At 37.0% G+C, this 21,871-nt stretch overlaps 1 protein-coding gene and 1 non-coding gene across 2 annotated transcripts in view; both read left to right on the forward strand.

Annotated features, from left to right (window-relative positions):
• Positions 1-21,871, forward strand: part of LOC139980138 (coiled-coil domain-containing protein 22 homolog) — a 23,382-nt gene continuing 1,511 nt past the window's right edge. The window contains exons 1-16 of the mRNA XM_071991568.1: positions 1-160; positions 566-737; positions 1,513-1,645; positions 3,028-3,155; positions 4,347-4,431; positions 5,057-5,226; positions 5,766-5,957; positions 6,640-6,702; positions 7,853-7,972; positions 14,467-14,586; positions 15,711-15,827; positions 16,709-16,810; positions 17,731-17,838; positions 18,449-18,544; positions 19,573-19,632; positions 20,870-20,944. Of these exons, the coding sequence (XP_071847669.1) occupies positions 111-160; positions 566-737; positions 1,513-1,645; positions 3,028-3,155; positions 4,347-4,431; positions 5,057-5,226; positions 5,766-5,957; positions 6,640-6,702; positions 7,853-7,972; positions 14,467-14,586; positions 15,711-15,827; positions 16,709-16,810; positions 17,731-17,838; positions 18,449-18,544; positions 19,573-19,632; positions 20,870-20,944 (1,791 nt within the window). The 5' untranslated portion in view covers positions 1-110. The remainder of the gene's footprint in view (positions 161-565; positions 738-1,512; positions 1,646-3,027; positions 3,156-4,346; positions 4,432-5,056; positions 5,227-5,765; positions 5,958-6,639; positions 6,703-7,852; positions 7,973-14,466; positions 14,587-15,710; positions 15,828-16,708; positions 16,811-17,730; positions 17,839-18,448; positions 18,545-19,572; positions 19,633-20,869; positions 20,945-21,871) is intronic.
• LOC139980412 (small nucleolar RNA SNORA79) lies at positions 21,632-21,751 on the forward strand. Its single transcript, XR_011797562.1, has one exon. It is a non-coding gene; the product is annotated as a small nucleolar RNA SNORA79 (small nucleolar RNA).

Genomic DNA, 21,871 nt, shown 5'->3' on the forward strand with positions numbered 1-21,871 from the left:
ATAGGCAAAAAAAGTTAATCTTTCGGGCGGAACCTTACCTGGATGTTTTCGCTGTCCGTGGAACACTGAACAAGAATTTAGTGCATTGAACTAGCACTCAGAAAATAGTCATGGAAGAAGTTGATAAAATTATTATTCATACATGTCGACAAATTGGATGGTATGATGGGACCTTCCCTGTATCACTTTGTAACTTCTAAGTAAATCAGACCTCGAGTGTAGCCAAGTCAGTAGATACAGTGCAGTCGACTTTATAATGAATGAGACAGGCCTAGTTCTGCGAAACTTTTAGGGTCTAATGGCATGACTGAGACTGCGATAGTAAACCGACAGGTCTAGGCTAGGCCAGGTGGTAACATTTGGTGTTTGTTTTGACATTTGTAGTATGGTGGTTAACGTTAACTTTGCATTCCCTATAAATTTCAGTCATTTAAAAAATATAAACAATAACAGCTAATTATTATATCTTACTGAACACTGATGAATTACTTTAGTGACTTGATGAAACATAGTATTGATGTACATTGGACACATTTGGTCATTTTCTTCTGATACTTTATTCCAGTAATCTTGACGATGATGTTTCAAGTTTACGAGAGTTCTCTACAAGTCTAATCATTGAAGCTGTTGTTAGATGCCTCCGTGTGATCGACCATTCCATCAACCTCTCTCACCAATTACCTCCTGGGATGTCAGCAAGATATCGCCTTGGAACAGACCTTGCAAATGCTTGCGTGGTAAGATTTAGGAATCTTAGGCTCACATCCCAATGTAAAAAGGAGTCGCAACTCGATAATATTTATTAACAAGTTCAGACTTCAAAGAGAAACCACATAGTTGATATAGGGCTATGTAGAACAAATATGATATAAGGGCTACTGTAATGTGAAACCTTATCATATATACATCATTTTCATTGGCCTTAAATAGCTTAAAGGTATGCTAAAACTTGTTTGAAGAAACAAGAAACTGCTTGTTGCTTATTTTGCAATCAGTATCAAGATTCACGATTGGGATAATGACTTCTTTGTTGGCCAATAAGATAATGATTTTAAAGCTGTTCGAAAAGGTACATAGATTGGAGAACATCCACAAGAAAGTATTTTATTATTGTGTGGCACTGTTCTGGCAGGGGTGTATGACTCTTAAAAGTACTCTTTGATGCAAAAAGAAAAATGCAGGTAGTACTTTAATCCTTATGTGATACAACATTGTGGAGTTTTCTTGCAAGTTCATTATCTCAGTTGTGGACTTTGTCTTCCATTGTGGATGAAGAATGCAAGAAAATTTGGTGTGGTGAATGCTGGGTGTATATGAATGTATACTCATGTGTTTCAAGAGTATGTACATTTCCTTAACATTGAGATTGTATGTCTCACATCAATATGTTATGTCTCAAACATAATGTTAATTATGTCTGTAAAAAAAAAATTCTCTAAGATCTTTCTTTTTATTTTTGATCTTTCTTTCTCATCAAATTACTTATCACACCTTGTATATATGAACTGGCAGAATCTTGGATGGAGAGGAGAGATTGGTTACCAAACTTTTCTATATTCCAACGATGTTGAAATCCGACGGATCTTGATGTTCTTAATTGAGAAGCTCCCAAAAGAGACAGAAACAATAAGTGATGAACCATTAGGTAAGATTTAACCACATGTCTTGAAATGGGAGATGTGAATAACATTGAAAACATAAACCGTAATTAATCATGAAATCTTGATTTTCTTAATTGAAAAGCTCCCAAAGAGACAGAACAATAAGTGATGAACCATTAGGTAAGATTTAACCAAATGTCTTGAAATGGGAGATGTGAATAACATTGAAAATATAAACCCTATTAATTAAACATGAAATTCTGTTAATCCTGTTGCACCATTGTTTCTTCGTAACAAGCAAATAGAATGCAGCTAATATTTTCATTCCTTCATTTCTTTTCCACGACATGCAAGTTGCATATAGATGAAAGTACCAGGAATATAGTATCATAAGAATATGCAGGTACACATGTAGAGAAAAAGTGAACTTAAAATCCCTTCTACACCTGAAATAAATCTCATTACCTTGAAAAGATCAATACTTCTAAGTTATAATAATGCTTAGTGTACTTATATGGAATGGATGATACAAAAGAATTTGCAGAACAGACAGTAAAGAGGAACTAAACAAGAAAATGAAATAACATTAACTTGTTCCCACTTGAGTATGTGGACCCCTAGCCCTGACTTAAGTACTCTATATATTTACACTGCTGTAAAAGAGCTTTTAGTAAAAAATGAAAAGAAAACACAAAGCATTGTACTCTTTCATGTAGACCTAAGTCAGTGTAATTTATCAAGTAAAGCTTGAGAGATTTGCTTGAATGAATTCAAATTGATTTCAGGAACAGGTGAATACAGATAACACAGATCACAAAGTTATATTACAAGCCCTAAAACATTGGCCTGCTTACAACTTAAGTTCATCATTAGTAAAGGTTTACAGGTAGAGAGTTTCCCAATCTGAACAAACGCTATGTAGAATGCTGGTGTGTACTATGTAGAATACGGTTGTGTACTATTGTGTACTTTGTAGAATAATGTTGTGTACTATGTAGAATACTGTTGTGTACTATGTAGAATATTGTTGTGTACTATGTTGAATAATGTTGTGTACTCTGTAGAATACCATTGTGTACTATGTAGAATATTGTTGTGTACTATGTAGAATGCTGTTGTGTACTTTGCATAATACTGGTGTTTGAGTAAAGTCTGTGTATCAATTAGAGTATTTCAATCCTAGTTTTGAGATGTCACATGACATGAGTCTTTGTGATGATCATATATATATACTGTATGTTATGATGATGTTTCATTGTTACATAATTCATATGGAATGGAAGTTCTGGTGTGAATCTCTGTTATTCTACATCCCAAATATATGTATCAAAGCAAATGTGCTTCGAAGAAAACTTTGAAAGTAAGTTTGTACTGACATTATTCCATGTTCAGTAGAAGATGCTAAAATGTTGATTAAATTCTCCAGGTAAAAATGCCCTATTGAAGAGAAAGCTTTCTGCAGAGTTATCAAGATGCTTGAACCAGCCTTGGCTTCCTCCGGTCTGTAAAAAAAAGGGCTTAAGATGGGATTCTAAAGGGACCTGGCAAAGAGAGGTTAGTTGTAGTTCTAACATTATCCACTGAGTGAAGAATTAATTAATTGCAGAATTATGGCAAAACTTGCACTAAATATACTGTACCATCATTAGAGCTTTGTAAAGCAACTAATTATGTTTTAATGAATTAATTATCCACCCTGCTGGAAGAAGGAAGAGAACTGTGTTGGTATTAAAAGGTATAAACTGCAACAGTACCTCAAACAGATACATAATCACTCCAGAAAGATTGTTACCTTTCAGTGATGACGCTGGCACCTAACATGAAATATATACATATATATTACACTGTCATGAGCAGATGTGCTTACAGTGGGCATAGTGTGCTAGGTATACAGTAGAAGAAGTAAGTTGGATGTTATACTTGTCATTCTGCAACCAGTTGCATCTTTGAAAATTATATGATACTTGTGGGAGTGGTACATTGCACTTGCCAATATGCATATATAGCCTCACTGCTTAATGTCTGAATTGGTGATGTAAGCATCCATTTTACGCTGAAGCCTTCAAATATGGATATATTTATGGAATAATTTATCCAGTATCATATCGCAAAATGGGCAAATCACTATGCACCTACAAAGATGTATGGCAGTTTTTGTACATAGGAACCAACGCATTTGATGTGAAACAATAATCGGCACCTCTTGAAAACTGGTACACAAAATTTGATCTCACTTTCAATAGTTTGCTAGCATCAAGTCTTCGTTCGATAGATCATACTTCAATCATTGAACTCATTCATCATAGATTGGTTGCTAACTTCAAGTCAGCTGTACCGTACACTATACTGTATTCATAAGTATATCATCTTCATAGTTGATGAATATTTATGTTAGTTTAACCATGCTGTATGATGTATGCAGATGATCATCCATTTCTGAGGGTGAAGATAGCAGCACATCAAGCAATATTTGGCTCACTGATTTTTCACTCGACAACAGACTGAAGAAACGCAAAGGACACCTTCTCCGTTTGGATAATAATGTCCTAGGTACTGTACTTTAGTGAATGTGTTGTGAAAGAAAATTACAGTTACACAATGAGGAGGCTCATGGGTTGAACTATTTACTATCAGAAAGCTGAAATATAACTAAAAAAATTCTTGAGTTACTGAATTAGTTCAGTCCAAGAATTATCATTGAAGAAAAGTGAAACACACATGTTTAATTATTTTGTGGAATTCTAGGGCACTGTTGGGAATCACAGCTATCGTAGTGAAATTCTGACCATTCCAGAAGGCCTTGGAGATATAAACAGAGAAATAAAGAAAGGTAAGAGATACTTTTAAGCTACTGTCATCTCAATCAAGGACTGATCATTGATTTTGATGATTTAATGAAGGAACCGGTTATTACATTTTCATAAACATTGAATATTTTGTTTGTTCATTCTACAATTGATGTTGTTTCTTATCACGTTTTAATTATCATCACGAAAAATAGGATCCTCGTGAGTTGCATTCTTGGAAGGAGGACAGTCCTCACAGAAAAGTTCCCAAACATGATTATTTTTCATCGTTATCAATCATCATATTCATTTATCATTCCCTCAAAGTCAAAAGTTTATTGAAATGGTTTTTTATCAAGAGATCATCAGAATTGGCCTCAACTTTTTAAGCATTCTAAAACTAGTTAGAAGTCGTCAAAACTGTTTGATGGTTTGACCTTCAAAACCATTCCTTAATTAAGCAACTCTGAAAATCATTGAAGAGGACAACTTAAGCAGCCACTGTGGATGAACATTTAAATTTTTGGTGGGCCCTTAGTTTTGCTTTCTTGGATATGTGAAATCAATGCTAATCACAGTTATCTTGTAAAGATAAAGTTTGGTTTCAGGACTTATTTACAATACTACAGTAAATTGTTCTCTGAATTAGCAACTCATTTCCGTCTGTAGATCTGAAGGATTATTACACCCGCCACCTGCCAGTGGTGAACCTCCAGCCCAGTCAATCAAAGCACGCAGCTCCGTCGCTATTAGAGAGGAACGCAGAACTGGTGACAGCCGCCCAGGAATGGGAAACAGAGTGGAATACGTTAGGTCTCCAGTCACGTCTGACAGAAAAGGTAAAAAATATTTAAGAAAGAGTAAAGTTATAAACGATTAATGTAGTTGGATCTACATTCTTCAAGAAGCTGGTGACATTTTTCACATAGAATCCTCTCAGAACTTGTCTTATTGTGAAATACCAAATCATGGAATGTTCAAAATTTGGTAAAAAAAAAACTCATATAGGCTTGCATGGATTAACCAGACAAAACTCTTTTTCTATTGTTGAATACCTCATGTATTAGTAGTGTAAAACAAGGACCTAAATGCTCAACAAAAACCCTAAACTTTGTATGTAGAATCAAGAGAATAGTCTCTTCTCAACATTCCATCAAAACCACTGATTGTGTAATAAGGAGGATATGTGCTTGACTTTCAAGATCTCACCATTCACAAATTTGATGATGTTTGTGGTCAGTCTTTAGAAGTATCAAATTCAAATCTAAATTAATCATGTTTCATATCATTTGATTTGATCACACATGGAAGCTGTGTTCCATTTCCAGTTTTGAAAATCAACCTCACCGTAGAATGTTTCATCTTGAATCCCTCGCAGGATTACAGGGCACGGAAGGCCGAGCGTCTCAAGAAGAGAATTTCTGCCCAGATTCAAGAAAGCTTGAAGCAATCTGAATCCAATACCTCAGCTGTATCGGACTTGCTGCAAGTCATCGGCGCCCCATCGGAAAAGAGAGAGTCTGGAAAAGGCTCAAGATTCACTCACGCGGAGAAGCTACAGTTTGCAAAGGTTTGTTTCATTCTTCTCCTAAAGCTCAGTTCTGTCAAGCAGTAATATTTAACAGTCAGCTGCAGAACGGGGGGAAAAAATCTTTGCTTTCTCAAGTTTTGTTTATAATTTTCCAGTGTGGTTTCCTTTGTTGTGGTTGGTGTTCTTGTTGTTCTTGTTTTGTATTTTCTCGCTAAGCTGAGGTTTACAGTGCCTTGTGCTTCTCCTTAATAGTGTTTTATGCCATGCTTTATATACAGTCTATTTTTGCAATAAGGTATGTGATATGATATGAACTTTATAAAAACATATGCTTGATTTGTAGCAAACGAATATTTATTAAAAGTATGGCGAAGAGTGACGACACATCAATTTGATGTAATTTGACATATTTGAAGGTTTACCCTTGATCATACTACACCATGTTGCTAATAACCTCCTGCATGTAGTTGCTGAATGAGAATCCCTCAGTGACTAAAAAGTTCCCATTCATCGTAGCACCTGTAGAGACTCATTAAAAGCAATACCGTAATAATTAATCACAAAAACATAATTAATCACAAAGACAGGGTGCTACTCCTTCAAAAAGTCATCTGGGTGTGAGATATTTGTGTGATCTGTAAAGAAATGACAGAAAAAAGGACATTCTTTAAAACTGTTCTAAAAATAATCAAATTTTGATATTTTTTTCCGGCTCATATAGGATGATGACAAGCTTGCTTCTGAGATGGCTCTCGGTGAAGGACCTAAAGTCTCATCTGAGGAGGTTAGTGTCTTTCAAACCATCATCAAATTGTCATTTTAAACTTTTCTTTTATAAAAAGTTGTTCATATTTATGACCTGTTTGTAAACCAACCAAGCAAATTGTTTTGTAGTGATGTGTGAGAATAAACAGGCAATATTTTTCCACGAGATCCTTTCCACGTTTTTCACTCTGATTTTCAGCCATTTTTTTTATATGTACCGAAATAAAAGGTAAGGTGTTTGAGAGAAGGTATGCATAATCAGTTTAAATACTTGAGATTGTTATTACTAAGATGGTGCCCATTTGGGTCAAAAGTTTGCTGACTCAGTTGAAGTTTATTTGCCCTTAATAAGTCTTGCATTTTTTGCATTGAAAGTTGTCACAATCCGATAGTACTATAATGATCTATGCTAAAGAAAAGTTCAGATACAAGCTAAAAACTAATGTGTGACTTTGTACTGTCAGATTTGCACCAGGAACGATGGCATTAGGCAACTGCATATCAAACGATGCAACTTAACATTGAATATATTGCACACAAACACTTAAAGGTAGTTAGTAAACTCACTTATAGGTGGTGGCCAATCTGTTGTAACCAAACAGATCTCTAAGTTTGATTGCGGAGCATCCAATCATTTGGAGAGGTTAGTTTGTGTTTTGTCGGAATGGTGTAAGGTTTCTGGAAAGTAGAACTGTTACATTGTTTGGTCGGAATGGTGTTGGTTTCAATATCTGGAAAGTGGCAATGTTTTATTGTTTGGTCAGAATGGTGTAAGGTTTCAATATCTGGAAAGTGGAAATGTTACATTGTTTGGTCAGAATGGTGTTAATTTACATTGCAATACAAAGTGCAGCTTTCATTTACGAACCAACTAAGGGTCAACAATCGTTGCAGTAGTTATTTTTTGCTAGCATTTGGTTTAGTTGATAATGTGATGTGTCTAAAATGGCTTTTTTGTTTTGTTTCATACATTATTAATTTCAAGAGCTGTAAAGAGTAAATAAAAAATGTCAGAAGGAAGTAAAAGTGCCAAAAGGTGGCATTAATTTAATTTAATTCTATCAATGTGGATTTAACGGTTTTCAGTATTTTATCAAATGAAATTGTCAGGTTAAAGGCAATTTTGAAACGGTGATTATTTATAATGCTGATGCCTTTTTTTTTGACAGGAAATCAAACAACAGCAAGAAGAGGAAGCAAATTCTCTAAGAGAACAACTCCGAGAACTCACCAGTCAACTGGAAAAGATGGAAATAGATATGAAGAATTATAAAGCAGGAATTACAGAGGTATAGTAACTGTTGGTGTTTTATAAAAACTGTTATCAGTATCAGTAACTAAAAGCAAAAGGCAGGCATCACTGAGGTGCAGTAGGTAAAGGAGTATCAGTAACTAAAAGCAAAAGGCAGGCATCACTGAGCTGCAGTAGATAAAGGAGTATCAGTAACTAAAAGCAAAAGGCAGGCATCACTGAGGTGCAGTAGATAAAGGAGTATCAGTAACTAAAAGCAAAAGGCAGGCATCACTGAGCTGCAGTAGATAAAGGAGTATCAGTAACTTAAAGCAAAAAGCAGGCATCACTGAGGTGCAGTAGATAAAGGAGTATCAGTAACTTAAAGCAAAAGGCAGCCATCACTGAGGTGCAGTAGATAAAGGAGTATCAGTAACTTAAAGCAAAAGGCAGGCATCACTGAAGTGCAGTAGATAAAGGAGTATCAGTAACTTAAAGCAAAAGGCAGGCATCACTGAGGTGCAGTAGATAAAGGAGTATCAGTAACTTAAAGCAAAAGGCAGGCATCACTGAGGTGCAGTAGATAAAGGAGTATCAGTAACTTAAAGCAAAAGGCAGGCATCACTGAGGTGCAGTAGATAAAGGAGTATCAGTAACTTAAAGCAAAAGGCAGGCATCACTGAGGTGCAGTAGATAAAGGAGTATCAGTAACTTAAAGCAAAAGGCAGGCATCACTGAGGTGCAGTAGATAAAGGAGTATCAGAAACTTAAAGCAAAAGGCAGGCATCACTGAGCTGCAGTAGATAAAGGAGTATCAGTAACTTAAAGCAAAAAGCAGGCATCACTGAGGTGCAGTAGATAAATGAGTATCAGAAACTTAAAGCAAAAGGCAGGCATCACTGAGCTGCAGTAGATAAAGGAGTATCAGTAACTTAAAGCAAAAGGCAGGCATCACTGAGCTGCAGTAGATAAAGGAGTATCAGTAACTTAAAGCAAAAGGCAGGCATCACTGAGGTGCAGTAGATAAAGGAGTATCAGTAACTTAAAGCAAAAAGCAGGCATCACTGAGGTGCAGTAGATAAATGAGTATCAGAAACTTGAAGCAAAAGGCAGGCATCACTGAGCTGCAGTAGATAAAGGAGTATCAGTAACTTAAAGCAAAAGGCAGGCATCACTGAGCTGCAGTAGATAAAGGAGTATCAGTAACTTAAAGCAAAAGGCAGGCATCACTGAGGTGCAGTAGATAAAGGAGTATCAGTAACTTAAAGCAAAAGGCAGGCATCACTGAGGTGCAGTAGATAAAGGAGTATCGGTAACTTAAAGCAAAAGGCAGGCATCACTGAGGTGCAGTAGATAAAGGAGTATCGGTAACTTAAAGCAAAAGGCAGGCATCACTGAGGTGCAGTAGATAAAGGAGTATCGGTAACTTAAAGCAAAAGGCAGGCATCACTGAGGTGCAGTAGATAAAGGAGTATCGGTAACTTAAAGCAAAAGGCAGGCATCACTGAGGTGCAGTAGATAAAGGAGTATCGGTAACTTAAAGCAAAAGGCACTCATCACTGAGGTGCAGTAGATAAAGGAGTATCGGTAACTTAAAGCAAAAGGCAGGCATCACTGAGGTGCAGTAGATAAAGGAGTATCGGTAACTTAAAGCAAAAGGCAGGCATCACTGAGGTGCAGTAGATAAAGGAGTATCGGTAACTTAAAGCAAAAGGCAGGCATCACTGAGGTGCAGTAGATAAAGGAGTATCGGTAACTTAAAGCAAAAGGCAGGCATCACTGAGGTGCAGTAGATAAAGGAGTATCGGTAACTTAAAGCAAAAGGCAGGCATCACTGAGGTGCAGTAGATAAAGGAGTATCGGTAACTTAAAGCAAAAGGCAGGCATCACTGAGGTGCAGTAGATAAAGGAGTATCGGTAACTTAAAGCAAAAGGCAGGCATCACTGAGGTGCAGTAGATAAAGGAGTATCGGTAACTTAAAGCAAAAGGCAGGCATCACTGAGGTGCAGTAGATAAAGGAGTATCGGTAACTTAAAGCAAAAGGCAGGCATCACTGAGGTGCAGTAGATAAAGGAGTATCGGTAACTTAAAGCAAAAGGCAGGCATCACTGAGGTGCAGTAGATAAAGGAGTATCGGTAACTTAAAGCAAAAAGCAGGCATCACTGAGGTGCAGTAGATAAAGGAGTATCGGTAACTTAAAGCAAAAGGCAGGCATCACTGAGGTGCAGTAGATAAAGGAGTATCGGTAACTTAAAGCAAAAAGCAGGCATCACTGAGGTGCAGTAGATAAAGGAGTATCGGTAACTTAAAGCAAAAGGCAGGCATCACTGAGGTGCAGTAGATAAAGGAGTATCGGTAACTTAAAGCAAAAAGCAGGCATCACTGAGGTGCAGTAGATAAAGGAGTATCGGTAACTTAAAGCAAAAGACAGGCATCACTGAGGTGCAGTAGATAAAGGAGTATCAGTAACTTAAAGCAAAAGACAGGCATCACTGAGGTGCAGTAGATAAAGGAGTATCAGTAACTTAAAGCAAAAGACAGGCATCACTGAGGTGCAGTAGATAAAGGAGTATAGGTAACTTAAAGCAAAAGACAGGCATCACTGAGGTGCAGTAGATAAAGGAGTATCGGTAACTTAAAGCAAAAGGCAGGCATCACTGAGGTGCAGTAGATAAAGGAGTATCGGTAACTTAAAGCAAAAGGCAGGCATCACTGAGGTGCAGTAGATAAAGGAGTATCGGTAACTTAAAGCAAAAAGCAGGCATCACTGAGGTGCAGTAGATAAAGGAGTATCGGTAACTTAAAGCAAAAGGCAGGCATCACTGAGGTGCAGTAGATAAAGGAGTATCAGTAACTTAAAGCAAAAGACAGGCATCACTGAGGTGCAGTAGATAAAGGAGTATAGGTAACTTAAAGCAAAAGACAGGCATCACTGAGGTGCAGTAGATAAAGGAGTATAGGTAACTTAAAGCAAAAGGCAGGCATCACTGAGGTGCAGTAGATAAAGGAGTATCAGTAACTTAAAGCAAAAGGCAGGCATCACTGAGGTGCAGTAGATAAAGGAGTATCAGTAACTTAAAGCAAAAGGCAGGCATCACTGAGGTGCAGTAGATAAAGGAGTATCAGTAACTTAAAGCAAAAGGCAGGCATCTATGAGGTGCAGTAGATAAAGGAGTGTCAGTAACATAAAGCAAAAGGCAGGCATCACTGAGGTGCAGTAGATAAAGGAGTATCAGTAACTTAAAGCAAAAGGCAGGCATCTATGAGGTGCAGTAGATAAAGGAGTGTCAGTAACATAAAGCAAAAGGCAGGCATCACTGAGGTGCAGTAGATAAAGGAGTGTCAGTAACTTAAAGCAAAAGGCAGGCATCACTGAGGTGCAGTAGATAAAGGAGTATCAGTAACTTAAAGCAAAAGGCAGGCATCACTGAGGTGCAGTAGATAAAGGAGTATCAGTAACTTAAAGCAAAAGGCAGGCATCTATGAGGTGCAGTAGATAAAGGAGTGTCAGTAACATAAAGCAAAAGGCAGGCATCACTGAGGTGCAGTAGATAAAGGAGTATCAGTAACTTAAAGCAAAAGGCAAGCATCTATGAGGTGCAGTAGATAAAGGAGTGTCAGTAACATAAAGCAAAAGGCAGGCATCACTGAGGTGCAGTAGATAAAGGAGTATCATTAACTTAAAGCAAAAGGCAGGCATCACTGAGCTGCAGTAGATAAAAGGTGTTTATAACTATTATGAATAGTAAAAGCAGGAATCAAAGAGGAATGGTTGATGGAGGTGTTGAGAACTGTTATCAATACTGAAAGCAAGAACCAATGAGGAATGGTAGATACAGGCTTTTGTAGATGTTATCAAAGCAGGAATCACCAAGGTATATAGTAGATAAAGGTGTTTTTAACTTTTATCAATATTGAAAGCAGGAATCACAGAGGTATTGCAAAATTCTAATTTGTGAAAAATTAAGAATGAAAATAGAAAACTACTGACCCTTGTTAATAATAATAATTTAAGTTATCCAACAGGGGCAGGGGGACCTGAGTTATTGGGCAGGGGGAGGGAGGGATAGTCAGGAGCCACAGTGCCTTTCATAAGGTATAAAGGAGGGATTTTACTGCTATTTACTATGGTACAACCCATAAGGTGTCCAGCAGAGAAGAAAATGAGAAATTCGACTTTATAATGACTATTACTTATGCATATTTAGTAGACCATAAAGAGAAAGCTCACTGGGAAATTGTAAATAAATTTGGAGACAAACCATTTGTGGCTAGAATGGGCAAAATGTTAAAATTTAAAAAATGCTTTATCTCCAAAACATGAACATCAAAGGAGGTCATATATGCATGGTACAATAGCCTTATTTTGTGTAAAGTTTTTACACAATTTGGTGTCGGTCAGAGTTCATAAGGTCACCAGGGGTCAGAAATTGAAATCCTTTGGAACACAATATCTCCAGATAGGTAACCTCTGCAATTGGCATGTGGCTTCCCCATAATTAGTGCAAGAACCTTATTGTTTTTGGTAGCAGTCAAAGCTATATATTTTTGAAGGTCTATTGACACCTAACCAATTTGCCCCAAATTCAGTGCATTTGTCGTCTGTGATAATCTCATTCAAAATCTGTTGAAAATTTTCAATACCTCTTTACGTTTCCAATATATACACATTTGAAGGTTTGATAAATCTGGGTAACTCATTAAATATGTGTAAACTATGACATAGAGTGTTGCACTCATCAAAATTTCTTATTTTAGCCCTTAATAAGCCTAACCTTTAATTACAGGGCCACCTATATCATTTGAATAATGTGATTTGCCTTAGGCTTCAAACCTGTGTTCAGCATTCTTGAAACGAAGGTTATAAAAACAAAGGATTAACATAACAGAAAAGTAGGCAGTCACTCCCTTTACATCATCAGTGTGCATAATTAGCTAATGTTTATTCATAAATGAAACTCGCATAAGTAAAACACTTGTAAAATGGTCAATCTTTGATTGATTTTGAGTTGCAGCTATTTTCATGATATCTTATGCCTGTTAGAGTGATTTGGACATTGTCGCTCCTAGGTGTCTGTAGACCTCTTAAGATTTCATTCCTTTTTGCTTTGCTGATCATCTGAAAAGGATTCCTTCTGTTGGATTGTTAAAGGTTCCAAGAAATTCCTTCTCTTTTGTGTATGCTAGATTTTGTAGATTTCAAAGATTACCTGTTGTTGCATGGTTATCCACATGAGGTGTTTTAGAATTGTCATGAATGTTTATTCATTAGGTGAATACTGTACATGTATCCTATTGTTTTGTGATGAACAGCTGCATCTTAGCAGGGATGAAGTGTCTTTCTTTGAAGTCAGTTCTGTAGAACCTTGCCTGCTTTAGAATGTGAAGGAGAATAGATGTACAGTTGGCTGTACCAGGAGAACAGTTGTACAGTTGGCTGTGCCAGGAGAACAATTGTACAGTTGGCTGTACCAAGTGAACAGTTGTACAATTGGCTGTACCAAGTGAACAGTTGTATAGTTGGCTTGTACCAGAACAGTTGTACAGTTGGCTTGTACCAGGAGAACAGTTGTACAGTTGGCTGTACCAGGAGAACAGTTGTACAGTTGGCTGTACCAAGTGAACAGTTGTACAGTTGGCTGTACCAAGTGAACAGTTGTACAGTTGGCTGTACCAGGAGAACACAGTTGTACAGTTTGCTGTACCAGGAGAACAGTTGTACAATTGGCTGTACCAAGTGAACAGTTGTACAGTTTGCTGTACCAGGAGAACAGTTGTACAGTTGGCTGTACCAGGAGAACAGTTGTACAGTTGGCTGTACCAAGTGAACAGTTGTACAGTTGGCTGTACCAAGTGAACAGTTGTACAGTTTGCTGTACCAGGAGAACACAGTTGTACAGTTGGCTTGTACCAGGAGAACAGTTGTACAATTGGCTGTACCAAGTGAACAGTTGTACAGTTGGCTGTACCAAGTGAACAGTTGTACAGTTGGCTGTACCAGGAGAACAGTTGTACAGTTGGCTGTACCAAGTGAACAGTTGTACAGTTGGCTGTACCAGGAGAACAGTTTCCCTTTCTAAGAGAGTGGCAATGACAATGACTGTAGTCTCGGTGCAAGGGGAATGGGCTTTGAGAATGGAATGGTTGAGGGAGTTTTACTGTTTGTTAGAGATGATATTGTTAGTGTTGAGAAATCTCAGTTGCAAGGTTCTTTTGTAAATTCTGTCGCGTGCTAGTTGTCCACAGACAACTCCAAGAGGCCCAGTGATGTTATAACTATTGGTGTTGTTTGCCGTTCTCCTAACAGCAACGAAGATAACGATGTCTTGCTGTTTGATTCAATTAGAAAGGCTGCTAAAGGTAATGTGGTGGAGTCCATGACACATTGAGATGGCTGTCATTTGTTGGTAGAGGATATACTCCCCAACAAGTGAATTCAAATTTTTTTCCAGCAAATAAACCCATTCAATGTTATGTACAAGTAGCAATATGCCAATATGCCTTTTTCTTTATTAACTTTTTCTTTCTCTCACTGAAATTCTTTTGACAGTTGGAGGAAGAACAAAAGGATTTAGAGAAACAGTATGAAGCTAACCAAGACTTGTACAAAGTAAAAAAGAAGACCATGGATCTACTACCAGATGCAGACAACAATATTGCCAAACTCCAGGTAAAGAAAAAAAGATATTTCTTCAGCCTATACCGGATCGTGGTACAAAACAAACCAGGTCGAAACAAAACTAGGAAATGCTCATTTAGAAAAGTGCCGTCATGTTTTTTGTGAGTTTAACTCCTTTTTCTCAGAATTTTTGTACACAGGACCTCCTCCAACTACAAATTAAAGTAGTATAATATTTCAAGTATTATCCATAGCACCATTCACTGATGTGTAACAGAGGTTAAAATTAAGTTGCTAGAAAATATTCCAACGAGTAATCATTTGCTCTTTGTTGCTATTGATAATAATTTTTATATGAAAATCAAAGAAAGTCCAGATTTTTTTATGGTGTTCCATTTATTGATCATGAAATAGCTGTCTCCAACTGCAGAATAATGTTGTACTCCCTAGCTTCTGTCCATTTGTTTTTTCCAACTTGAGATGTACCTCGTTCTTCCTGCAGATCATACTCTTAGCAACCTTTACAGCTTTGAATACTGTTCTAGGTGTTTCTGAGAATATTTGCGGGTTTTTTCCATGATCTCTTGTACAGACTTGACAAGTCTGTTGATGGCACTCATTAATACAGGCTTTGCCGTCAACAGGTTAATATCAAACAGTCGGAGTATGACTATATGAATTGGAATATGATAACTATTAAACCATCGCAACATTTCATTACACCAAGCGAGTAGACATTTTGCAGTGGAGCCATAAAGGTCGTTGAGAGGAACTTGTCCAACACAGGGTGTCTGATCTTTACACACTTATGCCATCTTTACACCTATTAAGTAATTTTCTTTGCCCTTAAAATCAAATACCTTTGAAATTATACTGGAAATATCAATACCACTGTATGCAAAACAGAACAAAAATCTTGTCTGCAACTAGAATGTTTGGCTTGACAATGATCGAGTTAGAGACTGTGCTAAGTTTGTTCGGGAGGAAGATATGACTGTGAAATTTGACAGTAAACCAATTAATGAGACACTAACTTGGCACTCTAACCTCTCCAGACCTCTCCCCATCCTCCTCCCACCCCAAAAAGGTTAAGCACAGATGTGAACTTGGATGATAAGACTCGGAGACATATTTTTTCGTGTTCTTAATTCTTCACTGATCATCTCTCTCATCAGAGTGTGGTGGATGCTAGCATACAGAGACTACAAAGTCTACACAAACAGTGGGAGGAACACAGAACACCGTTGATTGCAGAGTGCGAGAAACTCCAGCAGGAAAACGATACACAAGCAGTGAGTCTTGACAAAAAAAAAAACATGAAATGTATTTTAATGTTTCCAGATACAACTGTCAGTTACCAGTTTGTCTTTGAAGTTGTGTTGTTGGGTCTGTTGTTGCTAAGCTGCATGAAGCCATTGAATTGTTGTTGTGTAGGTCTGTCAAATCACCTGATTGTCATAGTACAGTAAGTATTTATCCATTCTGCTCATATATCCTCCATAAACAACATTGCAGATGGATATATCCTTGTGAGGGTGTGGGTGGTGTAGTGTGCTGGCTGTTTTAATATGGATAGAATGGTATTTTAGATGTAAATGATTACACGAATGTGTAGTGTAATGCTACATTTATTTGTCGAATATACATGTATGTATCTATGTGGATAGAAAGGCTTGTAGATTCGTCAACTGCGTATTTATCAAATACAACATTTGTCATATCAACAGTATGTTGATCTGAGTCATTCTGGGTGAATTGAATGAACTAATGTTCAGATTTAAAGGAATATTCGATGCAGACTGTATCTCAACCTAGATAGTTTTGGATTCAAAGGTCTGTGTATCTAATGTCTCAATAGATACCCAAGTGCCTAGAGTTATAGTTCGTTTTGAAAGCAAGTTGCAAGTGTAGATCTGCGTATATGTTAATAGCCGCCTATAGTAAAGAATGTTTGTTTTGTTTCAATTCTTTTGTGAATTTAATGGTCTCACAGATGGTTAATGATTATAGAGGTCATACTCAGCCAGCTTTTACTGTACAATGTTCTTGTATTGAGGCTGTGAAGACATTTCAATAAATATCTAGTTTGTATAAAGCTACATTCTGTTGTTTAAACCCAGGGCATTAAATGAATAGGTCTATGAATACATTTTGTCCCCCTCACCCTGAACAGAATGAGTCCTTGAAAAAGGTTGAAGATATCCGAGCCCTCAGAGAGAAGATGAAGGAGGTCGCTGAAGAAACGAAAGGCAAAGAAGAGTCTTACAAACAACTGGTAAGTGACGGGAAAGGCTTCAGAATTCCAAACTGTTAAATATTGATAGGGAACCAGAAGGTATTTAGATTTAGATTGCATGTTTTTCCAAATTTATTACTGGAAGAGAACCATATTCTCAGGATTCTATGCAGCGCCTTCATCGTGAAAAGAATCAAAAAGTTTTTTGTCAACTTTGAGTCCTTCATGCACACTTTGACCTATGTTATCCAAATGCCCATCAGTAAGCTTAGTTCTAAGTATTTATCAAGTTTTAAGTGCACCATCTCTATGGAATTTTCCACTGAAGACATTCATCGCTATGGAATTTTCTATTGAAGACATTGCCGTCCCTCCAAACAAGTATGAAAAACTTCTAAGCTAACATCCAGAGTGTTGTCACCCTTTAGGTACAAGAGAACAATTAGTTCATGCTCGTTGCCAGGGACATCACTGTGGATTGTATCCATATGAGGCCCTGAAGGGAATTTGAAATCTTTACCAGATTCATTAATCTGGGTATGAGAGAGATCTGTCAGAGGTTTATAACATGTTTATGTGTGAAGTTTGCTCTAGACTGTACCTTGGGTTTGTGTTATGTTTCTAATTGTTGGATAAATTTTTTAAATTGCTGAACGAGTCTCATTCACTGGGTTGAATCGGAATGGAATTCCCATCCCTCTCGGGTTCCTTCTCTGGAAGATTAAAATTGATCTCTGAAAGTTGTCTTTTGCTATCGATGCCAGCCAAGTGTCCTGGTGGAAGCAAAGTTTCTTTAGGAAGTAGTCATGTCTTCTTCTTCTCTTATACCCTTTGCAGGTGTATGTCTTAGCAATGTCTAGTTTTAGAGAACTACAAACTTTGCTGTGTTTTAATTTCTAGAATTTCTACTGGAACTGAAATTTTCCTTTTCTCATATACTTGGAATGTTTCTTTGGCAGGTTGAAGACTACAAGACCTTGACCAGAGATTTAAATCGTTCGGCTTACACTCGAAGAATTATGGAAATTGTTGGCAACATTAGAAAACAAAAAGAGGATATAGAAAAGGTGAGCTGATACTTTTAATCTTGGACCTGGGGCAGTTTTTTTTACGTCAAGCAATACAGTGGCAGAATAACATTTATGATAGCTACAGATACCAAATGTCATAAATGTAAAAAAAAAAAAGATTTTAATTCATTATTTGTAGTCTTAACTATCGGATTACAGTAAAATGCAACTTTCATATTAGTATCACTTGATACAAGCAAATTGCAGGACCCTTAAGAATTTTCATTTTTTTAATTATTTGAAATGGAAAGTATTATTTTGCAAAAGGGCTTTTAGTATCAAAAAAGGATCATCATCCTACGTTAAGAAGACCGAAGGCTTGAACACGAATAATATATGATGTAAAAGTATTATATTTTATTAAACTTTCGATACTATCTGGTACTTGTCTTTTAAGAGAATGCTGCCTAGCTTTACCTCTTGTAAGCTCACTAAGAATCTGTAGCACTATGACACAACAACAAAATATTAAACCACAAGATAATATTTGGTCTGCCTCAACTGGAGCTGCGGGGTTTTTGCAAGTGGATTCATGAAGTATTTTTGGTTGCTAGTATTACATGATAAGAATCTGCATTTTTATAATTCTACCCTTAAAATCTTCCAGATTCTCATCGAAACAAGAAGTTTACAGAAGGAAATCAACCAAGCATCGGGTAAACTGAATAGAACCTTTACCGCTACTGATGAAATGATCTTTAAGGTATGTATCTGTTTATATGTATTGATCTTATAAATAAAAGAGTAAATTGGCAACCTTGTATCAAGTATCTAGCATATATGTAATTAAAGAGAATAAAAGATTAAATTGGCAACATTGTCAAGTATCTGGCACCAATTTAATTAAAGGTAAATAAATGATTAAATTGGCCACCTTGTATCAAGTATCTGGCAACAATGTAATTAAGAGTAAATTAAAGATTAAATTAGCAACCTTGTATCAAGTATCTTGCAACAATGTAATTAAGGTTAAATAAGGGGTTAATCAACGGTCTAGCGTGCGTTACTCACAGGATTAATGCACGATTGGGGGATAATGCAAGCGATGCACGAGGGCGGAGCACGAGTGCATCCAGCGATAGCATTAACACCCGGAGTGCATTAATTATGTGAGTAACGCACGCTAGACCGTTGATTAACCCCGTTCATTCATACACTACCATTTGTGTGGGTGAAAAATCATAAAACAAAACATTTTTGGTTACATATAACCAAAGATTTATTAAAGTGATGCCCCGTAATTTTACAGTGTAATTTTACTCACAGGATTAACCACGGTCAGCTGACCTGAATGGACCAATAGGATTTAGGAATCTTTACTAAGTATGAATGAATAATAGATTAAATTGGCAACCTTGTATTAATTTCATATCTTTGATGCGGGAAAGATTGCCAGGCCTATAGTACAAATTGACATATATCTAGCTACGATGTGGGACACGAAGAAGAGATTTAAAAGACAAGAGCGCGATTCTGAATTATCATCGAACTGGATTTAATGAACTAAATGTCATGGGTATTGAATGAAGTCTGTGTACATATTTAATGAATGACCTGTGGGGATTGAATGTTAGTGATACAATTTATGTTTTATATAGCACATACCATACGTTGCCATTAAAGGAGATACAGTGCCAAAGGATATATGAACTGCATTGGTTTGCAAATAATTAATCATAGATTTAAATTAGCACAAACTATTTGAAATAACGTTCATTTTCATCTTCCCAGGATGCCAAGAAAGATGAATCTGTCAGAAAAGCTTACAAGTTCTTAGCGAGCTTACACGAGGTAAGGTTCAGCAGTATTTTCAAATTAGACAATATCAGACAAGGATTAGTAATGCCTCTTCCCTACTCGTGCAATATTAGACAAGGATTAGTAATGCCTCTTCCCTACTTCTGCAATTTAGACGAGGATTAGTAATGCCTCTTCCCTACTCGTGCAATATTAGACAAGGATTAGAAATTCCTCTTCCCTACTCGTGCAATATTAGACAAGGATTAGTAATGCCTCTTCCCTACTCTTGCAATATTAGGCGAGGATTAGTAATGCCTCTTCCCTACAGGTGCAATATAAGACAAGGATTAGAAAAGCCTCTTCCCTACTCGTGCAATATAAGACGAGGATTAGTAATGCCTCTTCCCTACTGGTGCAATATTAGACAAGGATTAGTAATGCCTCTTCCCTACTGGTGCAATATAAGACGAGGATTAGTAATGCCTCTTCCCTACTCGTGCAATATTAGACGAGGATTAGTAATGCCTCTTCCCTACTCGTGCAATATTAGACAAAGATTAGTGCCTCTTCCCTACTCGTGCAATATTAGACAAGGATTAGAAATGCATCTTCCTTACTCGTGCAATATTAGACAAGGATTAGTAATGCCTCTTCCCTTCTAGTGCAATATTAGACAAGGATTAGAAATGCCTCTTCCCTACTCGTGCAATATTAGACAAGGATTAGTAATGCCTCTTCCTTACACGTGCAATATTAGACAAGGATTAGAAAAGCCTCTTCCCAACTGGTGCAATATTAGACAAGGATTAGAAATGCCTCTTCCCTACTCGTGCAATATTAGACAAGGATTAGTAATGCCTCTTCCTTACATGTGCAATATAAGACGAGGATTAGTAATGCCTCTTCCTTACTCGTGCAATATTAGACAAGGATTAGTAATGCCTCTTCCCTTCTAGTGCAATATTAGACAAGGATTAGAAATGCCTCTTCCCTACTCGTGCAATATTAGACAAGGATTAGTAATGCCTCTTCCTTACACGTGCAATATTAGACAAGGATTAGAAAAGCCTCTTCCCTACTTGTGCAATATTAGACAAGGATTAGTAATGCCTCTTCCCTACTCGTGCAATATTAGACGAGGATTAGTAATGCCTCTTTCCTACTCGTGCAATATTAGTTATTGATCATGACGAGTCGCTACTAAAAAGCTACTTTTCATTCATATGTCAAGTCATCTATCAAATAACAGAAAATAAATATATGATATATAACCGTTTCTATTCCATAGAGTTTTGACCAGCTTATCAAGACAGTTGAAGATACAGGCAGTATTATGAGAGAGATCAGAGATTTGGAAGACCAGGTATGTTATCCATTCCTCGACAAAAGAACAAAAGTAACAAATTGTGTGTAACTTCTTCCGTGACAGAAATGGTTAGGATCGTGATATCTTGCTATTTGCCAAGAGTAAATTATATGTAGTCTCATGTTTGACACCCAAACTTGTCATTTGTCATTATTTATATAGAATATCAGCTCTCGGGTCCTACCAAGTACTTAATGTGCATCATGAGTAGAACTTTATTTATCTCACTTTGGACTAGTCGCTTACATTCGCTCTTGGTATGTAATTTTACACTGGGGAATGATAAAATGTCTTTCCTGTATGCAAGGAACCTCCGACCCCTACCGTACCCCCTGAATGTGTAAAGGAATATCTCAAGGGCAAGTGAGTAGTTTATGTTAAAGTCGTCACTCTGATGATCTCAATAGTAAATATTACAGGACATTCTGATAGTTTTTCGGTGACCATTTCTGCACCTTATAAGATAAGTAACCTGTATTTCAAAGTACACCACTTTTTCTAAAGACACTGAAGCCTGTATGCATTGTTGACTTTTAAAGGGAAACAAGTTTTAAATCCCCATATATCCAGTGATCTTGTCAGGTACGTAATGTTGCCATTCCTACTTGTTCGAGCCATCTGGTATTGCACAAATATTGACAGTAAATGGGAAAATTCCATGTATGGGGTCTTAAACCTCATTTTTGGTGGCTGTTCCTCCCAGACCTTGAAGCATAGGATGTGGGATTTTATGCCACCATATATTAAATGTACTCTTTATGTACATGTGAGTCACTTCACTCAAACTAGCTGGAAGTAACAGCAAGATTGATTTTGCCGACTCGTACATCTTCTAACATCTTCTAAAAAATCAGCTTTATAAATTGTACTAGGTTGTTTTCTCAAAGTTGAACCTAACCGTAGAGCTCTCATCTTCAAGATTGT

The sequence above is a fragment of the Apostichopus japonicus genome, chromosome 14, assembly GCF_037975245.1.
Source record: "Apostichopus japonicus isolate 1M-3 chromosome 14, ASM3797524v1, whole genome shotgun sequence".
Taxonomy (NCBI): domain Eukaryota; kingdom Metazoa; phylum Echinodermata; class Holothuroidea; order Aspidochirotida; family Stichopodidae; genus Apostichopus; species Apostichopus japonicus.